The sequence below is a fragment of the Xyrauchen texanus genome, chromosome 30 (genome assembly GCF_025860055.1).
Source record: "Xyrauchen texanus isolate HMW12.3.18 chromosome 30, RBS_HiC_50CHRs, whole genome shotgun sequence".
Lineage (NCBI taxonomy): Eukaryota > Metazoa > Chordata > Actinopteri > Cypriniformes > Catostomidae > Xyrauchen > Xyrauchen texanus.
Window position 1 is genome coordinate 1,025,462 of NC_068305.1, and position 22,526 is coordinate 1,047,987.

The 22,526-nt window shown below is 41.2% G+C and overlaps 2 protein-coding genes across 2 annotated transcripts in view; one reads left to right on the forward strand and one right to left on the reverse strand.

Moving 5' to 3' along the window:
- LOC127623674 (A-kinase anchor protein 7) overlaps positions 1-22,526 on the reverse strand; it is a 71,481-nt gene that overhangs the window by 25,952 nt on the left and 23,003 nt on the right. The window contains 4 exon segments of the mRNA XM_052098111.1: positions 5,308-5,393; positions 5,396-5,419; positions 11,568-11,728; positions 13,227-13,363. Coding sequence (XP_051954071.1) covers positions 5,308-5,393; positions 5,396-5,419; positions 11,568-11,728; positions 13,227-13,363 — 408 coding nt within the window.
- Positions 5,447-7,569, forward strand: LOC127623675 (uncharacterized). The gene is made up of 2 exons (XM_052098112.1): positions 5,447-5,529; positions 6,603-7,569. The coding sequence occupies exon 2, from the start codon at positions 6,661-6,663 to the stop codon at positions 7,333-7,335; it is 675 nt and encodes a 224-aa protein (XP_051954072.1). The 5' UTR covers positions 5,447-5,529; positions 6,603-6,660; the 3' UTR covers positions 7,336-7,569.

Here is a 22,526-nt window from a genome sequence, read left to right on the forward strand (position 1 = left end):
GAAATTACCTCATAAATACCCCACTAATTGTTTTCTTGTAGAGAGATTTAATTGTGATGTGGATATATTCTGGACATTTTGTGGTCTGCAGGCGGAAACATTTTTTCATTTATTTTGGAGTTGTCCCGACTCGACTTGCTTTTGTCTGATTTCTGCAAGATTGTTAGAGATCATATCATTCCCAGCTTTCAACTTTGTTTTTGAAAATGTTTTATTTGTTTTTTTTGCTATGACATGTCTCTTCATGAGGAATATTATTTGATTAATGTTCTGCTTTTGTTGGCAAAGTTTAGTATTCATAAATGTGAGTATGGTGCTTATAAACCATTAGTTTTCATTTTTAATTCAGAGGTTCAGCAACAACTAAGAACAATTTCCAATTTTAGTAACAAGAAAGCTGTAACGTGTATTGAAATATGTAAACAATTTGATATTTTTATTTAAACTGTTTATTTGTTTATTTTCCTTTTTGTTGTTGTTTGTCTTAATATACCTCTTGGCTCTAGATGTAAAAGTTTTGTAAGCATTAATTTAAAGAAATCATAATAAATCTTCAACTGATTGATAAATTCACTTGTGTAATGGATTGCTGTGAACTGTACACCAATGACTGACTTATGATCAATAATATGGTAGTAAACAATACATTGTATTCTAAAGCCGCTTATATTGTCTTATCAATGATGAACTCTTCTGCTACAAGAATGTAAAGCATTTTAATTATCTGAATATTTTTTTATTATATATAAATATATATATAATTTTTAAAGATAACTTTGTATAATTATATATTGATATTAATATGTATAATCTTTATATATTGAATTATTGTTATATGAGGGGCTTTCACAGCAAATATTTGTATATGCGATTAATCGCGATTAATTAATCGGGACACCATGTAATTAATTCCATTAAAAATGTTAATTGATTGACAGCCCTAATTAGAATAAATGTAATAATATTTTTTTAAATATTGTTCGTTAATTAATAATACTGACCTCTGATGCAGAGAGTGTGTTAATTGGTATAATAAATGACCAGGAAAGTAAAGACGATACAATTATTTATAATTATGATTAGCCTTTATAAAGATAGAAAAGTATCAACATTTGCAGAGCAATACTTCAGCAGAATATACCAGCAGTAACAAACTTAAAAGAAAGTTTTAAAAGATAAATATATTAGTAAGTAAATTATATTAATAAGAATATTTCAGCTCTGTAGGTCCATTCAATGTAAGTGAAGGGGTGCCAAAATGTTCACGCTCCAAAAAGCACATAATACACACATCTCCAGTGGTTTAAACCATGACTTCAGAATTGATATGACAGGTGTGGGTGAGAAACAGATTAATATTTAAGTACATTTTTGCAATAAATTCTTCTCTCTGCCCAGTAGGTGGCGATGTGCATGAAGAATGTGAATCACCAAAAACACAAGAAGAAAGTGAAAGCTAAAGTGGAGATTGACTGAGCAGGGAGGAGAATAGTAAAAAAGGAATTAAGTATTGATCTGTTTCTCAGCACATCTATCAAATCGCTTCTGAAGACATGGATTAAACCACTGGAGGCACATGGATTAGACTACTTTTATGCTGATTTATGTGATTTGTGGAGCTTCAATATTTTAGCACTGATTCACTTTCATTGTCTGGACTAGAAGATCTGAGATATTCTTATTTATAATTTTTTTGCATTCCTTGCATTGTTTGAACGTTTTATGCACAACAATAACACTCTGTCGGCATTAAGGGAAATTTAGACCCTACACATAAACGGATTTGAATGTAATTGTTTCATACATTATGAATTCAAATGGTCATCTTTTCATTTCTGTTATCATGTCTCCCTTTTATTTTTGGAATCAGATTCATATAGTGTTTATCATAGATATGTGATGTATTTTACAAGTTGGCATACAGTGTCCATTATAATGGAGCATATGTTTTGCAGCTCAGTACTCAATACTCACTACTCATGAGTACTTTTAAATGAGCTACACTTTTACTCTTACTTGAGTAGTTTTTAGGACAGCTACTTTTACTCTACTCACACAAAATATTTTGGGAAGTAACAGTAATTCTACTGGAGTATAATTTGTAAGTACTCTTTCCACCCCTCCTCGCAAAACCTGAACGATGTGGATGTGCGGTTGTTACTGAGAAATATCACAAAGCTCAATGGAGCCATTGACCAATCAGAATCCAGTATTCCAGAGAGCTGTGTAAAAAGCATTAATATTGATTAAATTTAAGGATAAGAGGTATTACATTTTCAATCTAGAGAATATTTATTAATTAATTGACTAAATTGAAGTATTTGACAAAAAGATGAGACAGAAAAAAAATCTTTCATAAAAGGTAAAAACAAAATGCCCCTGAAATCAAATCCAGGGGCAAATATTGCCCCTTAATGTCAAAGTTCATTTCTGATTCTGATGGACATGTTATGTGTCAACTACCCAAAGGCTTGGCATCAGTTAACAAGATTTGGAAGTCCTGAATGACAGTGCGTGTAAAACAGTAAAAGAATAAGGCTGAAGTTCAATGTCAGCTTAGGCTTTAAAAATGCTGCATGAGCTGCTTTGTTGAGTCTTGCTTTCTGACGGCTGTGCACGAGAAACACAGAGCTTCTTAAGATGGTTAAAGAGATGCAGGAGAGAAAAGACACAAATAACAAAAATATTAAAGATGGACTTTTGATCTCCTCACTTAGAGAGCGCTTGTGGTAATGCCTATTAGTGTTGTCAAAAATACCGGTACCCCGTTACCAAGTCGGTACACAAACAAAAAATTATTTACGATACCAGAATTTCTGAAGGTACCGGGGTACCACGTACCGGGTCTATCCAGTACCCATGCAGAGTCGGGAACTTTCGAACGCTCACAACAAGCAAAAGATGACGACAAGCAAAGTAGCTGCGGAGTCTCAACTGAATCATGTCGAAATGAAAAGTGGAAAAAGCCAGGTCATTTGAGGCTGATGAAAAGGGAAACATCACAGATCAGCAAAAGCCTATTTGTAAACGCTGCTTTCCCAATTTTCTGACGATAGGAGGAAACACATCAAACTTAATAAAGACAGACACCCGGATTTATTCAAGCAAATAAAGCAGGTGAGTTTAAAAGCATATTATCATTTACATTAGGGCTGAAACGTTTACTCGACATTGTCGAAAACACAAAATTGATGAGAAAAATGTTCGTTGTCTAATAGTCGTTTGATCTCATTTAACATAACATGAAATCAGATTAAACTGTAACGATATCGCGTGAGAGCAGCAGTTCAGAATTACACAGATCACAGATGCACTCGAAACTTTCACAGTTTATTTTATGTAGATCCCAAAGTATTAGTGAATGATTAAAAAAAAGTACATTCAGAACTGCATGTACCGTTGTGTAATAAGCAGAGCCGGAGCTCTTTAAAGGAAACATCCCGGCATAACATCTTAAATGCAGTAAAATTGCTTTATTAAAGTTCAAATAATACAGAAGCAGGTCATGTTAATAACTATAAACTCAGAACCTGGCATTTCTCTGTGTGGTCGGTGCCTCTTCTATGAGTTGCGCGAATGTCTCGATCTCAGGGGGAGAGATTGAAACTGCACCGGCTGAGAGAGACTCTGTCACGGGACGCTCATCCCTCGAGTGCGGACGCTTAATGCAGCTCGATTAGAACTTAATTATAATATCTATATATATATATATATATATGTCACTATGCATTTCTTATCATGAACAAAATTGGCAATATGCAGCTTTATTAATATGAGAGCACTTTGCACATTAGTTTGGAAATTGTTTTTATTAATTCTATTGTATGTTTGTTTATTTAGGCTTTTTTTAGTATTTGGGAAAAACTTAAATTAAAAGTTGCAGAAGTTGAAGCAAATCTTATATAAGTGTTCAAAAATACTTTAAGCATACATTGTTCAGTTTTGTTATAATTAAAAATTAATATATTTAAATGAAAGTGTTGCTCAATGGCATATTTCTGTTCTTAGTTCTGCTGCTAATGTTTTGTAGACTTTGTTAATAAAAGAGTGTTGTTTAGTAACCTGTTTTTGCTTTGGTACTGAAAATGGTATCGAGTACCATGAAATTTCACTGGTATTGGTACCGACTACTGAAATTTTGGTACTGTGACAACACTAATGCCTATACACCTAATCCATCAAATACACTTCAAAATTCTTTGTGAGGTAATAATGTAAATACAGTCAGAAATGTCTAAAATGAACGTTAACAGTGGGACAAAAATAGGCAGATCTGTGTCAAAATGTCAGATTTGAAGTGTAAATGTAACCTAAAATACCTGCTGCTGATGACGTTAATATTAATCAAACAATAATAACAGAAATAAATAAAGCACTCATTGCTCTGGCTGGATACGTTGAGTAGCTTTAAAAAGTATTAATGGAATATAATCATTCAGTGAAGACCCGTAGCTAGCAGAAAGTACTTTTATGTTACATTTATTGCTTTTATTTTTTTATTAATTTGTTTCTTTATTCGTATTTGATTACAGACTGTTGGCTTGTCTTGAATAATTACTTGAGAACTTGAAACAATGTTTACATGATTAAAAATAAGTATTATTATTTGTTATAGTATCAAAGTAGGCATAGAGAATTGTTAGATTTCACAACCGACTATGGATATATTGTTTATGATAGATTTTGCTATAATAGCATTATGAAAAATTAGATCTCATTGCATAGAAGTGTGAGCTGAAGCGGTTCTGCCTGCTGTGAGACATCACGCTCCTGTCATCTATTGCAATGCAGTCTGCAAATACAGTATTGCTGTGACACCATCACTGTTGGTTAGATTTTGAATGTAAAACAACCTTTAAATGAAAGTAAATGCAAGATTTTCCCAATGTAATCATTACATTTCTTCATTGTAATGTTTAAACCCCAAAATGGAATGAAATGATCAACAAAACAATCTTTGGGTTGAGTAATGTTTGAGGAATATCAGTACAGCGCTGCCTTAAAATGACTGTAATTCTAAAGCTCACATCATTCAGCAAAGGTACTAGAAAGCTGTTTATATCAACACACAAGAGCTCATTCAAACAGGAAATAGGAAACATTTGTCATAGTAAAAGTCTTATTTTCTATTTCATTATAGTGCACTTATAATAGATTCTGCTTTTGCTCCAATTTAGTGGCACACTGACATGCTCACAGACTTTACCCCCTGTAGCACGCGCACGCACACGCACACGCACACACACACACACACACACACACACACACACACTCTATTATAGTGACAGTGTTGTCACAGACTCTTACCTGCTTGCGTAGTTTGGGTGCTCGAGAGAGTTTCAGAAACGTCAGATGAGGTTTGAACGCTTTGTCATCTCCGGATGCAATGCCCTCTCCTCAAATGCCTTCCTCACCATCTCTGGGTGAAGAAAAATAAACATTAGACAGCCTTAGAGACAGATGCATCCTGGGATAGTCTATTTACAGCATCTCACGGACAGAACCAAGACTCATCCACTCGTCCTCAATGTAAGACAAGAACTTAATCAATACACAAAGAGAGAGACAGAGAGAGAGAGAGAGAGAGAGAGAGAGAGAGAGAGAGAGAGAGAGGGGGGTATTGTTAGCTGCTTTGATGACATTAGCAGACCGAGCACTCAATACATTTCTGTTTTATATTTTCTTTTATTTCATGCATGAATTTGTTGTTACATGTTCACAATTGATTTCCAGAATTAATATTTTTTAGATATCTCTACAAGAAAACTGCTACAATAAAAGTACTGAAATATGATGACTAGGTCTGGGCACTTATACAGATTTTTCGATTCGATTCCAATTCACAAGCTCTCAATTCTATTTAATTCCAATTCATTTGGGTATATTTAAGTTCTAATGTCCATTTTGCTTACATATAAAAGAAATTCTCTCTCAGCTAATGCTGTTAATTAAACAACTCTAAACAAGTACATTATGAAAATATACATTTTACAAATGTATTTTTTTCATGAGTTTTTCATAAATTTGGTCACATTTAACTTAATAATAAAATGTAAAAATCCAAGGGAGGCAACATTGTGACACTGAGGCAAGCAAACAGGAGACGAAGTTTTGGAGAACAAAAGTGCAGTTTATTAAATAAAAAGACAAAAAAACAACAACCATAAGACTTGACTTGACTAAGACTATGAAACCATGAACAAGAAACAAATGAAATGAATCGAAGCAAGAACAACATTACACAATCAATACACAACTAAGGACAATGTCAAACAGGAGGGCTTAAATACACAGACATGGGTTAACAAGATAACAAGACCCATGAATTAACATAACTAATAAACAAGATAACAAAACAATAATAAACAAACCAATGAGAATACAACACTAATAAACCAAAGACCAATTAGAACACAAACTTAAAACATGAGGGTCATATGACAAGACAAGGAAACCACATGACATAAAACAGGAGCAGGAAGCATAACAACTATGACACGACAAGGGACATGAACTTCAAAATACAGGACCAAATAAAAATTAAAAATCATAATATGAACAAAAACAAACATAAATGTGACATATCTCCCCTCTACGAACAGCTACCAACACCCAACATTAAACAACAACAGGAAAGAAGTTCAATAAGGCCTGGAGACCATGGGGGACCAGAGGGCGCTGGAGAACACGTTGGACCAGAGGGTGCTGCAGCCCACGGGGGACCAGGCAAGGCAGCAGGAGACCACTGGCAGTACGCCGGACAGCCAAGAGACAACAAGCAGTCCGGCGAGTGTGGAGCGTGGCCTGGCAAGACAGGGCATGGAGCGTGGCCTGGCAAGGTGGAAGTGGGCTGTGGAGCAGGGCCGGACAAGACAGACATGGGCTGTAGAGTTTGGTAGCGTGCCTGATGAGGAATCATGGCATGCTGGACTCTCAGAGGTTGGAGCCACTAGGGATGGAAGGGGTGGAGCTGCTGGAGACTCAGGGGCAGAGCCACTGGAGGCAAAGTCTCAGGGGGCAGAGTCGCTGGAGGCGGAGACCCAGGGGTCAAGTTCATATGGCAAGACAAGGAAACCACATGACATGAAACAGGAGCAGTGGTCAAGGCAGCACTGCATGACAAGACAGACGTGGAAACATGGCATGGCAGACGTGGCATGGCGAGGCAGACGTAACAGACAAGGCTTCAGGCGCTGGCCCTGGGACAGAAAAGGCTTCTGGTGCTGGCTCGTGGACCGTGGCAAGCATGGGCACAGGCTTGTGGACCGTGGCAGGCGTGGGCACTGGTTCATGGTCCGTGGCAGGCGTGGCGATGGATGTGGTGGTGGACTCTGATGGAGTTTCACTGTAGGAGTGCTGAGATCATAAACCAGTCCCACAGTAAATAGCAAACCACTCAAGAACAGATCATAGTATATATTCATCCAGAGTCCAATTAATTACTCTTGCAGGCAACAGAGAATGGATGGGTTCGCTTTATTCCATATGGAAGAACAGCTTGACCAGATGATCACCGGTCTCCTAATCACACAGTCCACAAAATTCTCAATGAGATGATTCCCCTGATGGAGACGCTTTATCTGAACTACTGGGTTCATATACTATATATATATATATATATATATATATAAATATTGTGGCAGCCTGCTTAGCAAAAGGTTGTGGTTCAGCACAGTTTAAAAGAACAAAATATCAGGAGACAGGAATACAGTGAAATCAACTTAAAGTGTATTAATAACGTCTGGGAACGGGAAACTCAAGTGGTCTTTGTCTCTTTGCGTGGTCTTCACTGGACCTCGTCCTAGTGAGCGAAGAGGGAGAGAAGACAACAATGTGATATTCTTTAAGGCACTCACTTCCTTGGTGTGGGAAGAGTCCTTTCTCCTTTGTTGGGTCAGTCCAGATAAGTTTGTCATACTGTTCATGCTCCCAGTCTCACACACACATACGAGGCATCTCTGTCCTACAGTTTGACTGCTGATTACTACCTAATGTCGAACACCTGTGGTTACCTGCTTTTATGGAGATGCAGCACACCTGTGTGAGTGGAACTCTTCATGGTCCTGATCACCTCTAGTGGGAAGTATTTCCCTTCCAGCACCATCCCCAGTGGCTTACCCTGGAAATGGGAGTGCTCTCCATAGTGCTGGCTATGCTTCTGTTGCATTGTGGGGTAACAAACTGGGGTTGGGGCACCTCATACCCCACTCCCCAGCTCCAGGTCACTGTAGGGAGTGCATTTCCAGAGGCAGTCATTCTTCCTGGACATGACAGCATCAATCTTCCTCGGTTGGAGCTTCATATTCCCCCTTCCAACTGTGTATCCTAGGTAGTTGTCTTCCTCTTGGGCTAGTGAGCACTTGGCAGGATTTTCTGTAAGGTCAGCTCCCCATAGGGCCTGCTGGATGGGATCTAGATGGGCCAGATGATCTTCTCAGCACCTGCTGTGGATCACAATATTTCCAAGATATGCAGCAACATACACACTTTTTTTCTATCTCAGTAATTTGTCCATGAGTCTCTGGAAGGTTTCAGGGGTCCCGTGGACACTGAATGGTAAGCCCTGGTACTGGAATACCCCCCCTAAACCTCTTGCCTCTCTTCGAGCCTCTGAGATCCTATCGCGTCTGAGCCTTACTATCTTCACTGGCTCTGTCATGGGCTATTACAGATGTTTGTCCTGGAATTTCTGAGAACACATCCAGGTTTCATCACAGAAGTTCCTTCAGCCCTTGGATCTGTTGGGGGGAGAGCTGACTACCGATCTTCAGGTCTGGGGTGATTGGAGAGGAGACCTCAGCTGAAAAGACACTGGTCAATGGGGTTGTGGATTCATGGCAAAGTTTTTAGAGGATTATGTGATAGATCTGCTGACTCTTTCTACGCTCAGGCTGCCAGCAGTGTTAATTTTGTTAATGAAATCACTGACTCAAATGTTCTGACTGAAAAAAGTTTTTTTTTTTTACGTCAATGATAACGAAGACGAGACAAAAAAGGCGCATCATTAAGATAATTAAAAATTTTTAATAAAGCATACTGTTGATGCGAGATAATAACAGGTCAAGATATAAACAGAAGAAGAAACATCTTGAGAATCTGTATATAGAAGATGATATTAGACATGGATTCATCTAATAGATAATCCAGTATGTTGGGGATTTCTCCACTTATTAATTCAAATTCATATTATTTATACATGAGTTTAATTGCTATATCCACAACATACTCTATATGTAATATAACAACTTACATCTGCACAGTGAAGCGAATGAAAAGGTGAACTTGAACTAAATGATGTGCTAGTCAGAGCATGCATAATTGAGTAACTTACATTATGAATACACTGTTTCTGTAAGAAACACGCTGCATGCAATGTAATATCCTTTCACAGAAAATAATAAGTCTCTAAAGCATGAAGCATTCAGAATATAGTAGGCTTACTTCTAAAATATAGCTAATACTTTAGTCTATTCATTATTATTTCAGGAGATCATGTATGTACATTTATATGTTTGATACATGTTTACAATAGAAAATGTTTATTCATTGTTTAATACATGTTTGAATATTTGATTAAAGTTTGGTCTGTTACAGTTTGACACACTTTTTATCTATTTTGCACATCATCATCAACTAAAAGATATAATTTCTGTCAGAGTAAAACAGACTAGAATGAGTGAATATGACATGACGAAATATTGACTAATTTTTATGGATATCTAAAACAAAAAACTGTGCAAATAATCAACACTGGCTGCTGTAGCTTATAATTAACTGGTCCTACCCGGTCTATCAGTTCATAGGGTCTGTGCCACATTGTAAAAACTTGCACTCTCTTGTAGGGATTAAGACCAGTACCTTGTCTCCAGGTTTGAATTCTATGATTTGGGAGCCCCAGTTTTACACTCAAGCCTGTTGCATATGAGGCCTTATTTTAAATGTGCTAAGTGCAGCGCTATGCCATAAGTTATAACAGCAAAGTCAATTGGCATCGCACTAAAGTTTTGGTATTTTTGTGCAAGTATGCACTGTCTAGTCGCAGCTGGGTTTGGAGAAATTGTACGAGGAATTGGTTTGGTCAAGTGCAGTTTAATTCTGAGGTACTTCTCCAGTTATTGCACCATCTGCATCCTAGTATAGTCCATTCCCTCAAGCACCAGCGATATAAACAAAGACAGCACATTCATCAGAAGTTGGTAGTGTAAATAGACTGTGTGAAATTAATTAGAAGAATTGAAAATTGCATTCTTTTGTGTATTAACTGCGTCCTTGTTGAATGTCAGGCATATATATATGACAGTGTCATACTCCTTTTAGACACATGGAAAATGTTATTCTTGTCAGGATTTGGATGTAGGCTTTGTTAAATTATAGGGAATGTAAAAATTATTATTCATTTTCATCTACTGACAATCATGGCTAGTTTTAACAGTGATTGAATCAGCATGCACTTCACTGGTCGATTTTGATTTTGATAAATTACATTTATATTTTGTAACATAATATAATAAACATAATAAATATTTCTAAATTAATCTTGCACTTCAAACTACATGAAAATATAATCAAAATAACGAAGTGGTCAAAAAAATGATTTCAAATCCAAACATTTTATGCTCTCCAACCTCTTCTTCTGGCCTATTTGCAGTGACTTAAAAATCACACTAAGACAACAGTTGGAAAAATACTAATAAAAATTAGAACATAAATACAATTGTAAATATCAACATAATAACAATAATTGAAAAATAAACTATGACCTATAGATAGTTTAACACAAAAAGGACAGAACTTTTAGGAATTACAGATTGATTGAAAATTACACCATACTCATCGCTGGAACATATATTAATCCAAAGCAATGGCTACAAGCATTATTGAGGGTACATGTGCTCACAATGTATATTCTGCAGGGCCCATACGTTCTTCCATGAATAAGAGTGTCATGTCATTCTAAAATGTTGTTTCCAAAAACATCTGTATTATAGTGTAATATAAATTGAATTATTGTGACTCCATTCACCTGCCTGTTTCATGCTTTATAACGTTGATAAATGGTTAGGTTTAGAAATGGGGTTGGTAAGGGGATCTAAAATATCAATATGATATTGTATTTCTTGGTATAATAAAACATATTGAAGTTAATTGTCCGAACTGAGTAGAGAACGTTCTGTGCGTGACGCATTCATGGTGCAGGGAAAAACATCCCTATGATGACGACTCGCTTAAGAGACTGCTCCGAAATATCCTAGAGACCTGGGGCTGGACTCTATTGACTCGGTCCAGTAAACGACTGCATGACAACATGCTAAAACCACTCTTTACTTTAGCAACAGAATAGCAACGCCCTAACAACCACCCATGACACCACACGATTATTGCACAGCCAAGCAACACTCGCCTTTTATTCTGTAAAAACCACAATGAATTATAATGCATTAAAATAACAAATATGGCCAAATAAATATGATACCAAATAATAGCACTTGGTTAACTGAATCCAATACATTTGACGAAACATATTTCAGATCATCATCTGTAATGCAGAGAGAAGATGAGTGATGTACCTGCTATGAGTGCGAGTGTGCTCAGATGTTCTCCTTCTGCAATCTGAACAAATGCCACTTCCTGTTTGAAATGTCCTACTCCACAGAAGGGCAGAATCAGACTCCTGCCGGCCAGCAGAGCGCTCAGAGTAGACTCCAGATCTGAGAGTGTAGCTGCAGCGCTGACACACACACACACACACAGAAGCATCATCTACGAGCAGTATGGTCACTGCTATCCTGTTATGCAAGTCTTTCATGTTCAGAAATCATTATTTGTGTTGTTCTGTGAATCATGGCACGTCATCATCATTCAATAACAGATACAGTAATTACAGTCACAGTACATTATAATTACCGCTGTGGTTTCAGATGAATGTTATCGTGAGTAAAGATTTTTGTCTTGGTTTCTAGTAAAAATGTCTAAACATCCTAAAAAATATAATTCACCTGAAAATGAAAATTCTCTTATTTACTCAACCTTATGTTGTCCCAATCCCATATGACTTACTTTCTTTCATGGAGCACACAAGTTGAACTTGAAAGAATACTCTGGTCACCCTTTTCCATATAAAGAGAGTGAATGGGAACTGGGGTTGTCAAGCCCCAAAATGACAAAAAAAGCACCATAAAAGCAGCATATAATTGGTCCATATAACTCATGATAAATATTCCAAGTCTTCTTCAGAGAATGTTTCATAAATCTTGGTGAGGTTTTAATTAAACATAAACTCTGCAATGCAATTTTGCTTCTCAAGTTAACATACTTTGTTTTTAGGATGTTTAGATTTAATTTTCCCCTGGGAAACAAGACTGATTGTGTTCTAGCTTTGTGACAATAAAAAGACACTTTATTTTACATTGATACTTGTCAAACAAATAAATAAATGGACATGAAATATTGATTTAAGTTTAAACATTTTATAACATGAGAATAAAGAGAGCATGGAGTGATATGAAACTAGCACAGCTAAACAGGAAATTGGTTTCCTGGGACAACGGTCAATAATAGAGTTTAACGCACATTTTTACTAGGGTCTCTGGGATACTGGATTCTGATTGGTCAATGGCGCCATCTAGCGGTGAGATATTTACCAGTAACAACCGCACATCCACAACCACTCGTCTGGTATTTATAATCATCTTTACTATATCTCGGATCCCTGTGCGATCTCTACAAGTAAGATAATACAATTATTTCAATTCAAATCAATGTTTCATGTGCATTTATTTGGTAGTCTTGTAATAAGCTGGATAATGAGGAGTAAGATATTAATTAATTACAATATAAACACCAACAGAACTCCAACACAAACTGGAGGTGGATTTCAGATGTTCAGTGATTTATTTCTTCTCATATAATTTCAAATCAAGCTAATATTTTATGTCCATATATTTATTTATTTGGCAAGTAGTCTTGTAATAAGCGGGATAATGTACAATCAGATGGTTGATGTCTGCTTTGCGTCAAGGTCCAAATCTACCTGCCAAGGTTTATTTTGCCATAACAACCGGCTGACTGTACATTGTGCCTTACTTACATGAAAATAATTGATTACAGAATGCCATGATTGACCAATAAAAATCATGTTGATGATGTTTGGACCCCAAAGTACAATGTGAATGCAGACAGAAACTATGTATGTGTGTGTAAGTGTGTGTCTGTGTTAAAGTTCTTACAGATCGACCTGCTCCTGTGTACTCAAGTGTGTCACCAGTAGAGTGATGTGTAAAGTGTTCACAGGTATCAGCGCTCGCGAGAGACGTGAATCCTTCTCAATCACCAGATTCTGCAGCTCCTCCACCATCTGCTTGATCTGGCACACACACACACACACACACACACACACACACACACACACACACACACACACACACACACAGACACGTTGGTCTACCTATAATTATGAGAACCTTCCATAGACATAATGATTTTTATACACTACCTACTATAGATTCTATCCCCTAAACCCAACACACCCCCTAAATCCGACACAACCCCTAAACCCGACACACCCCTAAACCCGACACATCCACTAAACCCGACACATCCACTAAACCCGACACATCCACTAAACCCGACACAACCCCTAAACCCGACACATCCCCTAAACCCGACACATCCCCTAAACCCGACACATCCCTTAAACCCAACACAACACAACCCCTAAACCAAACACAACCCCTAAACCCGACACAACCCCTAAACCCGACACAACCCCTAAACCCGACACAACACCTAAACCCGACACAACACCTAAACCCGACACAACACCTAAACCCGACACATCCCCTAAACCCGACACAACACAACCCCTAAACCAAACACATCCCCTAAACCTAACACAACCCCTAAACCCAACACAACACAACCCCTAAACCCGACACAACCCCTAAACCCGACACAACCTCTAAACCCGACACATCCCTTAAACCCAACACAATACAACCCCTAAACCAAACACATCCCCTAAACCTAACACAACCCCTAAACCCGACACAACCCCTAAACCCGACACAACACCTAAACCCGACACAACACCTAAACCCGACACAACACCTAAACCCGACACATCCCCTAAACCCAACACATCCCCTAAACCCAACCCCTAAACCCAACACAACCCCTAAACCCAACCCCTAAACCCAACACAACCCCTAAACCCAACACATCCCCTAAACCTTACACAACACCTAAACCCAACACATCCCCTAAACCCAACACAACACCTAAACCCAACCCCTAAACCCAACACAACCCCTAAACCCAACACATCCCCTAAACCTAACACAACACCTAAACCCAACACATCCCCTAAACCCAACACAACCCCTAAACCCAATACAACCCCTAAACCAAACACATCCCAACCCCTAAACCTGACACAACCCCTAAACCCAACACATCCCCTAAACCCAACACATCCCCTAAACCCAACCCCTAAACCCAACACAACCCCTAAACCCAACACAACACCTAAACCCAACCCCTAAACCCAACACAACCCCTAAACCTAACACAACACCTAAACCCAACACATCCCCTAAACCCAACACATCCCCTAAACCTAACACAACACCTAAACCCAACCCCTAAACCCAACACATCCCCTAAACCTAACACAACCCCTAAACCAAACACATCCCCTAAACCTAACACAACCCCTAAACCCAACACATCCCCTAAACCCCCTAAACACAACACAACCCCTAAACCCAACACAACCCCTAAACCCAACACATCCCCTAAACCGAATACAACACCTAAACCCAACACATCCCTTAAACCCGACACATCCCCTAAACCCGACACATCCCCTAAACCCGACACATCCCCTAAACCCGACACAACACAACCCCTAAACCAAACACATCCCCTAAACCCAACACAACCCCTAAACCCAACACAACCCCTAAACCCAACACATCCCCTAAACCCGACACATCCCCTAAACCCGACACATCCCCTAAACCCGACACAACCCCTAAACCCAACACAACACAACCCCTAAACCAAACACATCCCCTAAACGCAACACAACCCCTAAACCCAACACAACACATCCCCTAAACCCAACACAACCCCTAAACCCAACACAACACAACACCTAAACCCAACACATCCCCTAAACCTGACACATCCCCTAAACCCGACACAACCCCTCAACCAAACACAACCCCTAAACCCAACCCCTAAACCCAACACAACCCCTAAACCCAACACATCCCCTAAACCCAACACAACACAACCCCTAAACCCGACACATCCCCTAAACCCGACAAATCCCTAAACCCAACACAACACAACCCCTAAACCAAACACAACCCCTAAACCCAACACAACCCCTAAACCCAACACAACACCTAAACCCAACCCCTAAACCAAACCCAACCCCTAAAACCAACACATCCCCTAAACCTAACACAACACCTATACCCAACACATCCCCTAAACCCAACACATCCCCTAATCCTAACACAACACCTAAACCCAACCCCTAAACCCAACACATCCCCTAAACCTAACACAACACCTAAACCCAACACAACACCTAAAACCAACACATCCCCTAAACACAACACAACCACTAAACCCAACACAACACAACCCCTAAACCAAACACATCCCCTAAACCTAACACAACGCCTAAACCCAACACATCCCCTAAACCCAACACAAACCCTAAACCCAACACAAACCCTAAACCCAACACAAACCCTAAACCCAACACAAACCCTAAACCCAACACAACCCCTAAACCCAACACATCAGTTAAACCCAACACATCCCCTAAACCCAACACAACCCCTAAACCCAACACAACACAACCCCTAAACCCAACACATCCCCTAAACCCGACACATCCCCTAAACCCGACACATCCCCTAAACCCGACACAACCCCTAATCCCGACACAACACAACCCCTAAACCAAACACAACCCCTAAACCCAACACAACACCTAAACCCAACCCCTAAACCCAACACACCCCCTAAACCTAACACAACACCTAAACCCAACACATCCCCTAAACTCAACACATCCCCTAAACCTAACAACACCTAAACCCAACCCCTAAACCCAACACAACCCCTAAACCCAACACATCCCCTAAACCAAACACAACACCTAAACCCAACCCCTAAACCCAACACATCCCCTAAACCCGACACAACACAACCCCTAAACCAAACACATCCCCTAAACCCAACACAACCCCTAAACCCAACACATCCCTTAAACCCAACACATCCCCTAAACCCGACACAACCCCTAAACCCGACACAACCCCAAAACCCGACACATCCCCTAAACCCAACACAACACAACCCCTAAACCAAACACATCCCCTAAACCCAACACAACCCCTAAACACACAACATCCCTTAAACCCAACACAACACATCCCCTAAACCCAACACAACCCCTAAACCCGACACAACCCCTAAACCCGACACAACCCCTAAACCCGACACATCCCCAAAACCCGACACATCCCCTAAACCCAACACAACACAACCCCTAAACCCGACACAACCCCTAAACCCAACACAACCCCTAAACCCAACACATCCCCTAATCCCCTAAACCCAACACATCCCCTAAACCTAACACAACACCTAAACCCAACCCCTAATCCCAACACATCCCCTAAACCTAACACAACCCCTAAACCCAACACATCCCCTAAACCCAACACAACCCCCTAAACCCAACACAAACCCTAAACCCAACATAAATCCTAAACCCTAAACCCAACACAACCCCTAAACCCAACACATCCCTTAAACCCAACACATCCCCTAAACCCAACACAACCCCTAAACCCAACACTGTAGCGTGGCCACATAAAGGGGATGTTATATATATAAGGTTTATGACATAAAACTAATTAAGTTAGTCATTATTGCCTTTAAATTGTATTGCTTTTCCCCTGTATTCTGTATTTCCTCATCTGTGGTGTATTGATCCCGATTTCTGTTCACGCGAGAACTTCGCCTGGTTCCGCGTCACGTGTTGTACTGCCACGTACAGGAAAAGACTATTATTTTCTATTTAAGGAACCGGTATGCCGGTTTTCAAGGGAAGACGCTCATTCTAGAGTACGCTTATTTCTCCAAACCATTGATTCACAATTAGATTTACACTAGACTGACCTGGAAGCGCTAGGTCGCCGTTCCTCTGGGAAGTATATACATTTGGCTCGCTGCCAGGATTACTTTTATTCTGAGGACATTCGCCAGTCAACATCAACACAAGATCGTGCTCATTGGACTATACAATATCCCGGTGAGGCTGATCCAATCACTTTCATTGCCTCTGAGCACTCTGGACTTCACTTTTACATGTATATACACCAAATCTTGTAGTATTGTAAATATTATTTGGGGTTTGTAAATATACTTAAGTTTATTGGTTTTTCATCAGTGTTGATATATTTTTTTATTCCACGCCATAGCCTATCTATAGAAACAGTTCAGTTTGTTCCCATTATAGTGTGAAACTCCACTTAAAGATTTTGGGGAGTGTTACAACACAACCCCTAAACCCAACACATCCCCTAAACCCGACACAACCCCTAAACCCGACACATCCCCTAAACCCGACACATCCCCTAAACCCGACACAACCCCTAAACCCAACACAACACAACCCCTAAACCAAACACATCCCCTAAACGCAACACAACCCCTAAACCCAACACAACACATCCCCTAAACCCAACACAACCCCTAAACCCAACACAACACAACACCTAAACCCAACACATCCCCTAAACCTGACACATCCCCTAAACCCGACACAACCCCTCAACCAAACACAACCCCTAAACCCAACCCCTAAACCCAACACAACCCCTAAACCCAACACATCCCCTAAACCCAACACAACACAACCCCTAAACCCGACACATCCCCTAAACCCGACAAATCCCCTAAACCCAACACAACACAACCCCTAAACCAAACACAACCCCTAAACCCAACACAACCCCTAAACCCAACACAACACCTAAACCCAACCCCTAAACCAAACCCAACCCCTAAAACCAACACATCCCCTAAACCTAACACAACACCTATACCCAACACATCCCCTAAACCCAACACATCCCCTAATCCTAACACAACACCTAAACCCAACCCCTAAACCCAACACATCCCTTAAACCTAACACAACACCTAAACCCAACACAACACCTAAACCCAACACATCCCCTAAACACAACACAACCACTAAACCCAACACAACACAACCCCTAAACCAAACACATCCCCTAAACCTAACACAACGCCTAAACCCAACACATCCCCTAAACCCAACACAAACCCTAAACCCAACACAAACCCTAAACCCAACACAAACCCTAAACCCAACACAACCCCTAAACCCAACACAACCCCTAAACCCAACACATCAGTTAAACCCAACACATCCCCTAAACCCAACACAACCCCTAAACCCAACACATCCCCTAAACCCGACACAACCCCTAAACCCGACACATCCCCTAAACCCAACACAACCCCTAAACCCAACACAACACAACCCCTAAAACAAACACATCCCCTAAACCCAACACAACCCCTAAACCCAACACATCCCTTAAACCCAACACAACACATCCCCTAAACCTAACACAACCCCTAAACCCAACACAACACAACCCCTAAACCCGACACATCCCCTAAACCCGACACATCCCCTAAACCCGACACATCCCCTAAACCCGACACAACCCCTAATCCCGACACAACACAACCCCTAAACCAAACACAACCCCTAAACCCAACACAACACCTAAACCCAACCCCTAAACCCAACACACCCCCTAAACCTAACACAACACCTAAACCCAACACATCCCCTAAACTCAACACATCCCCTAAACCTAACAACACCTAAACCCAACCCCTAAACCCAACACAACCCCTAAACCCAACACATCCCCTAAACCAAACACAACACCTAAACCCAACCCCTAAACCCAACACAACCCCTAAACCCAACACATCCCCTAAACCTAACACAACACCTAAACCCAAGACATCCCCTAAACCCGACACAACCCCTACACCCAACACAACACAACCCCTAAACCCAACTCCTAAACCCAACACAACACCTAAACCCAACACATCCCCTAAACCCGACACAACCCCTAATCCCGACACAACACAACCCCTAAACCAAACACAACCCCTAAACCCAACACAACACCTAAACCCAACCCCTAAACCCAACACACCCCCTAAACCCAAAACATCCCCTAAACCTAACACAACACCTAAACCCAACACATCCCCTAAACCTAACACAACCCCTAAACCCAACCCCTAAACCCAACACAACCCCTAAACCCAACACATCCCCTAAACCTAACACAACACCTAAACCCAACCCCTAAACCCAACACAACCCCTAAACCCAACACATCCCCTAAACCTAACACAACACCTAAACCCACAACCCAACACAACCCCTAAATCCAACACATCCCCTAAACCCAATACAACACCTAAACCCAACACATCCCTTAAATCCAACACATCCCCTAAACCCAACACATCCCCTAAACCCGACACATCCCCTAAACCCAACACAACACAACCCCTAAACCAAACACATCCCCTAAACCCAACACAACCCCTAAACCCAACACATCCCTTAAACCCAACACATCCCCTAAACCCAACACAACCCCTAAACCCGACACAACCCCTAAACCCGACACATCCCTAAACCCAACACAACACAACCCCTAAACCAAACACATCCACTAAACCCAACACAACCCCTAAACCCAACACATCCCTTAAATCAAACACAACACATCCCCTAAACCCAACACAACCCCTAAACCCGACAAAACCCCTAAACCCGACACAACCCCTAAACCCGACACATCCCCTAAACCCGACACATCTCCTAAACCCGACACATCCCCTAAACCCAACACATCCCCTAAACCCAACCCGAAACATCCCCTAAACCCGACACATCTCCTAAACCCGACACAACCCCTAAACCAAACACAACCCCTAAACCAACACAACCCCCTAAACCCAACACAAACCCTAAACCCAACACAACCCCTAAACCCAACACCAAACACAACCCCTAAACCCAATACATCCCCTAAACCCAACACAACCCCTAAACCCAACACAACACAACCCCTAAACCCAACATATCCCCTAAACCCGACACATCCCCTAAACCCGACACATCCCCTAAACCCGACACATCCCCTAAACCCAACACATCCCCTAAACCCAACACAACCCCTAAACCCAACACAACCCCTAAACCCAACACATCCCCTAAACCCGACACATCCCCTAAACCCGACACAACCCCTAAACCCAACACAACAAAACCCCTAAACCAAACACATCCCCTAAACCCAATAAAACCACTAAACCCAACACATTCCTTAAACCCAACACAACACATCCCCTAAACCTAACACAACACAACACAACCCCTAAACCCAACACAACACAACCCCTAAACCAACACATCCCCTAAACCCGACACAACCCCTAAACCCAACACAACCCCTAAACCCAACACATCCCCTAAACCAAACACAACACCTAAACCCAACCCCTAAACCCAACACAACCCCTAAACCCAACACATCCCCTAAACCTAACACAACACCTAAACCCAACACATCCCCTAAACCCGACACAACCCCTACACCCAACACAACCCCTAAACCAACACAACCCCCTAAACCCAACACAAACCCTAAACCCAACACAACCCCTAAACCCAACACCAAACACAACCGCTAAACCCAATACATCCCCTAAACCCAACACAACCCCTAAACCCAACACAACACAACCCCTAAACCCAACATATCCCCTAAACCCGACACATCCCCTAAACCCGACACATCCCCTAAACCCGACATATCCCCTAAACCCGACACATCCCCTAAACCCAACATATCCCCTAAACACAACACATCCCCTAAACCCAACACAACCCCTAAACCCAACACAACCCCTAAACCCAACACATCCCCTAAACCCGACACATCCCCTAAACCCGACACAACCCCTAAACCCAACACAACAAAACCCCTAAACCAAACACATCCCCTAAACCCAATAAAACCACTAAACCCAACACATTCCTTAAACCCAACACAACACATCCCCTAAACCTAACACAACACAACACAACCCCTAAACCCAACACAACACAACCCCTAAACCAACACATCCCCTAAACCCGACACAACCCCTAAACCCAACACAACCCCTAAACCCAACACATCCCCTAAACCAAACACAACACCTAAACCCAACCCCTAAACCCAACACAACCCCTAAACCCAACACATCCCCTAAACCTAACACAACACCTAAACCCAACACATCCCCTAAACCCGACACAACCCCTACACCCAACACAACACAACCCCTAAACCCAACCCCTAAACCCAACACAACACCTAAACCCAACCCCTAAACCCAAAACATCCCCTAAACCTAAAACAACACCTAAACCCAACAAATCCCCTAAACCTAACACAACCCCTAAACCCAACCCCTAAACCCAACACAACCCCTAAACCCAACACATCCCCTAAACCTAACACAACACCTAAACCCAACTCCTAAACCCAACACATCCCCTAAACCTAACACAACACCTAAACCCACAACCCAACACAACCCCTAAACCCAATACAACACCTAAACCCAACACATCCCTTAAATCCAACACATCCCCTAAACCCAACACAACCCCTAAACCCGACACATCCCCTAAACCCGACACATCCCCTAAACCCGACACATCCCCTAAACCCAACACAACACAACCCCGAAACCAAACACATCCCCTAAACCCAACACATCCCCTAAACCCAACACAACACCTAAACCCAACACATACCTTAAACCCAACACATCCCCTAAACCCGACACAACCCCTAAACCCGACACAACACAACCCCTAAACCAAACACATCCACTAAACCCAACACAACCCCTAAACCCAACACATCCCTTAAATCAAACACAACACATCCCCTAAACCCGACACAACCCCTAAACCCGACACAACCCCTAAACCCGACACATCCCCTAAACCCAACCCGACACATCCCCTAAACCCGACACATCTCCTAAACCTGACACAACACAACCCCTAAACCAAACACAACCCCTAAACCAACACAACCCCTAAACCCAACACAAACCCTAAACCCAACACAACCCCTAAACCCAACACCAAACACAACCCCTAAACCCAACACATCCCCTAAACCCAACACAACCCCTAAACCCAACACAACCCCTAAACCCAACACATCCCCTAAACCCGACATATCCTCTAAACCTGACACATCCACTAAACCCAACATATCCCCTAAACCCAACACATCCCCTAAACCCAACACAACCCCTAAACCCGACACATCCCCTAAACCCGACACAACCCCTAAACCCAA

Excerpts from the sequence above, each read along its gene's own strand:
- LOC127623675 (XM_052098112.1), top strand. The coding sequence starts at position 6,661 with ATGGGGGACCAGAGGGCGCTGGAGAACACGTTGGACCAGAGGGTGCTG.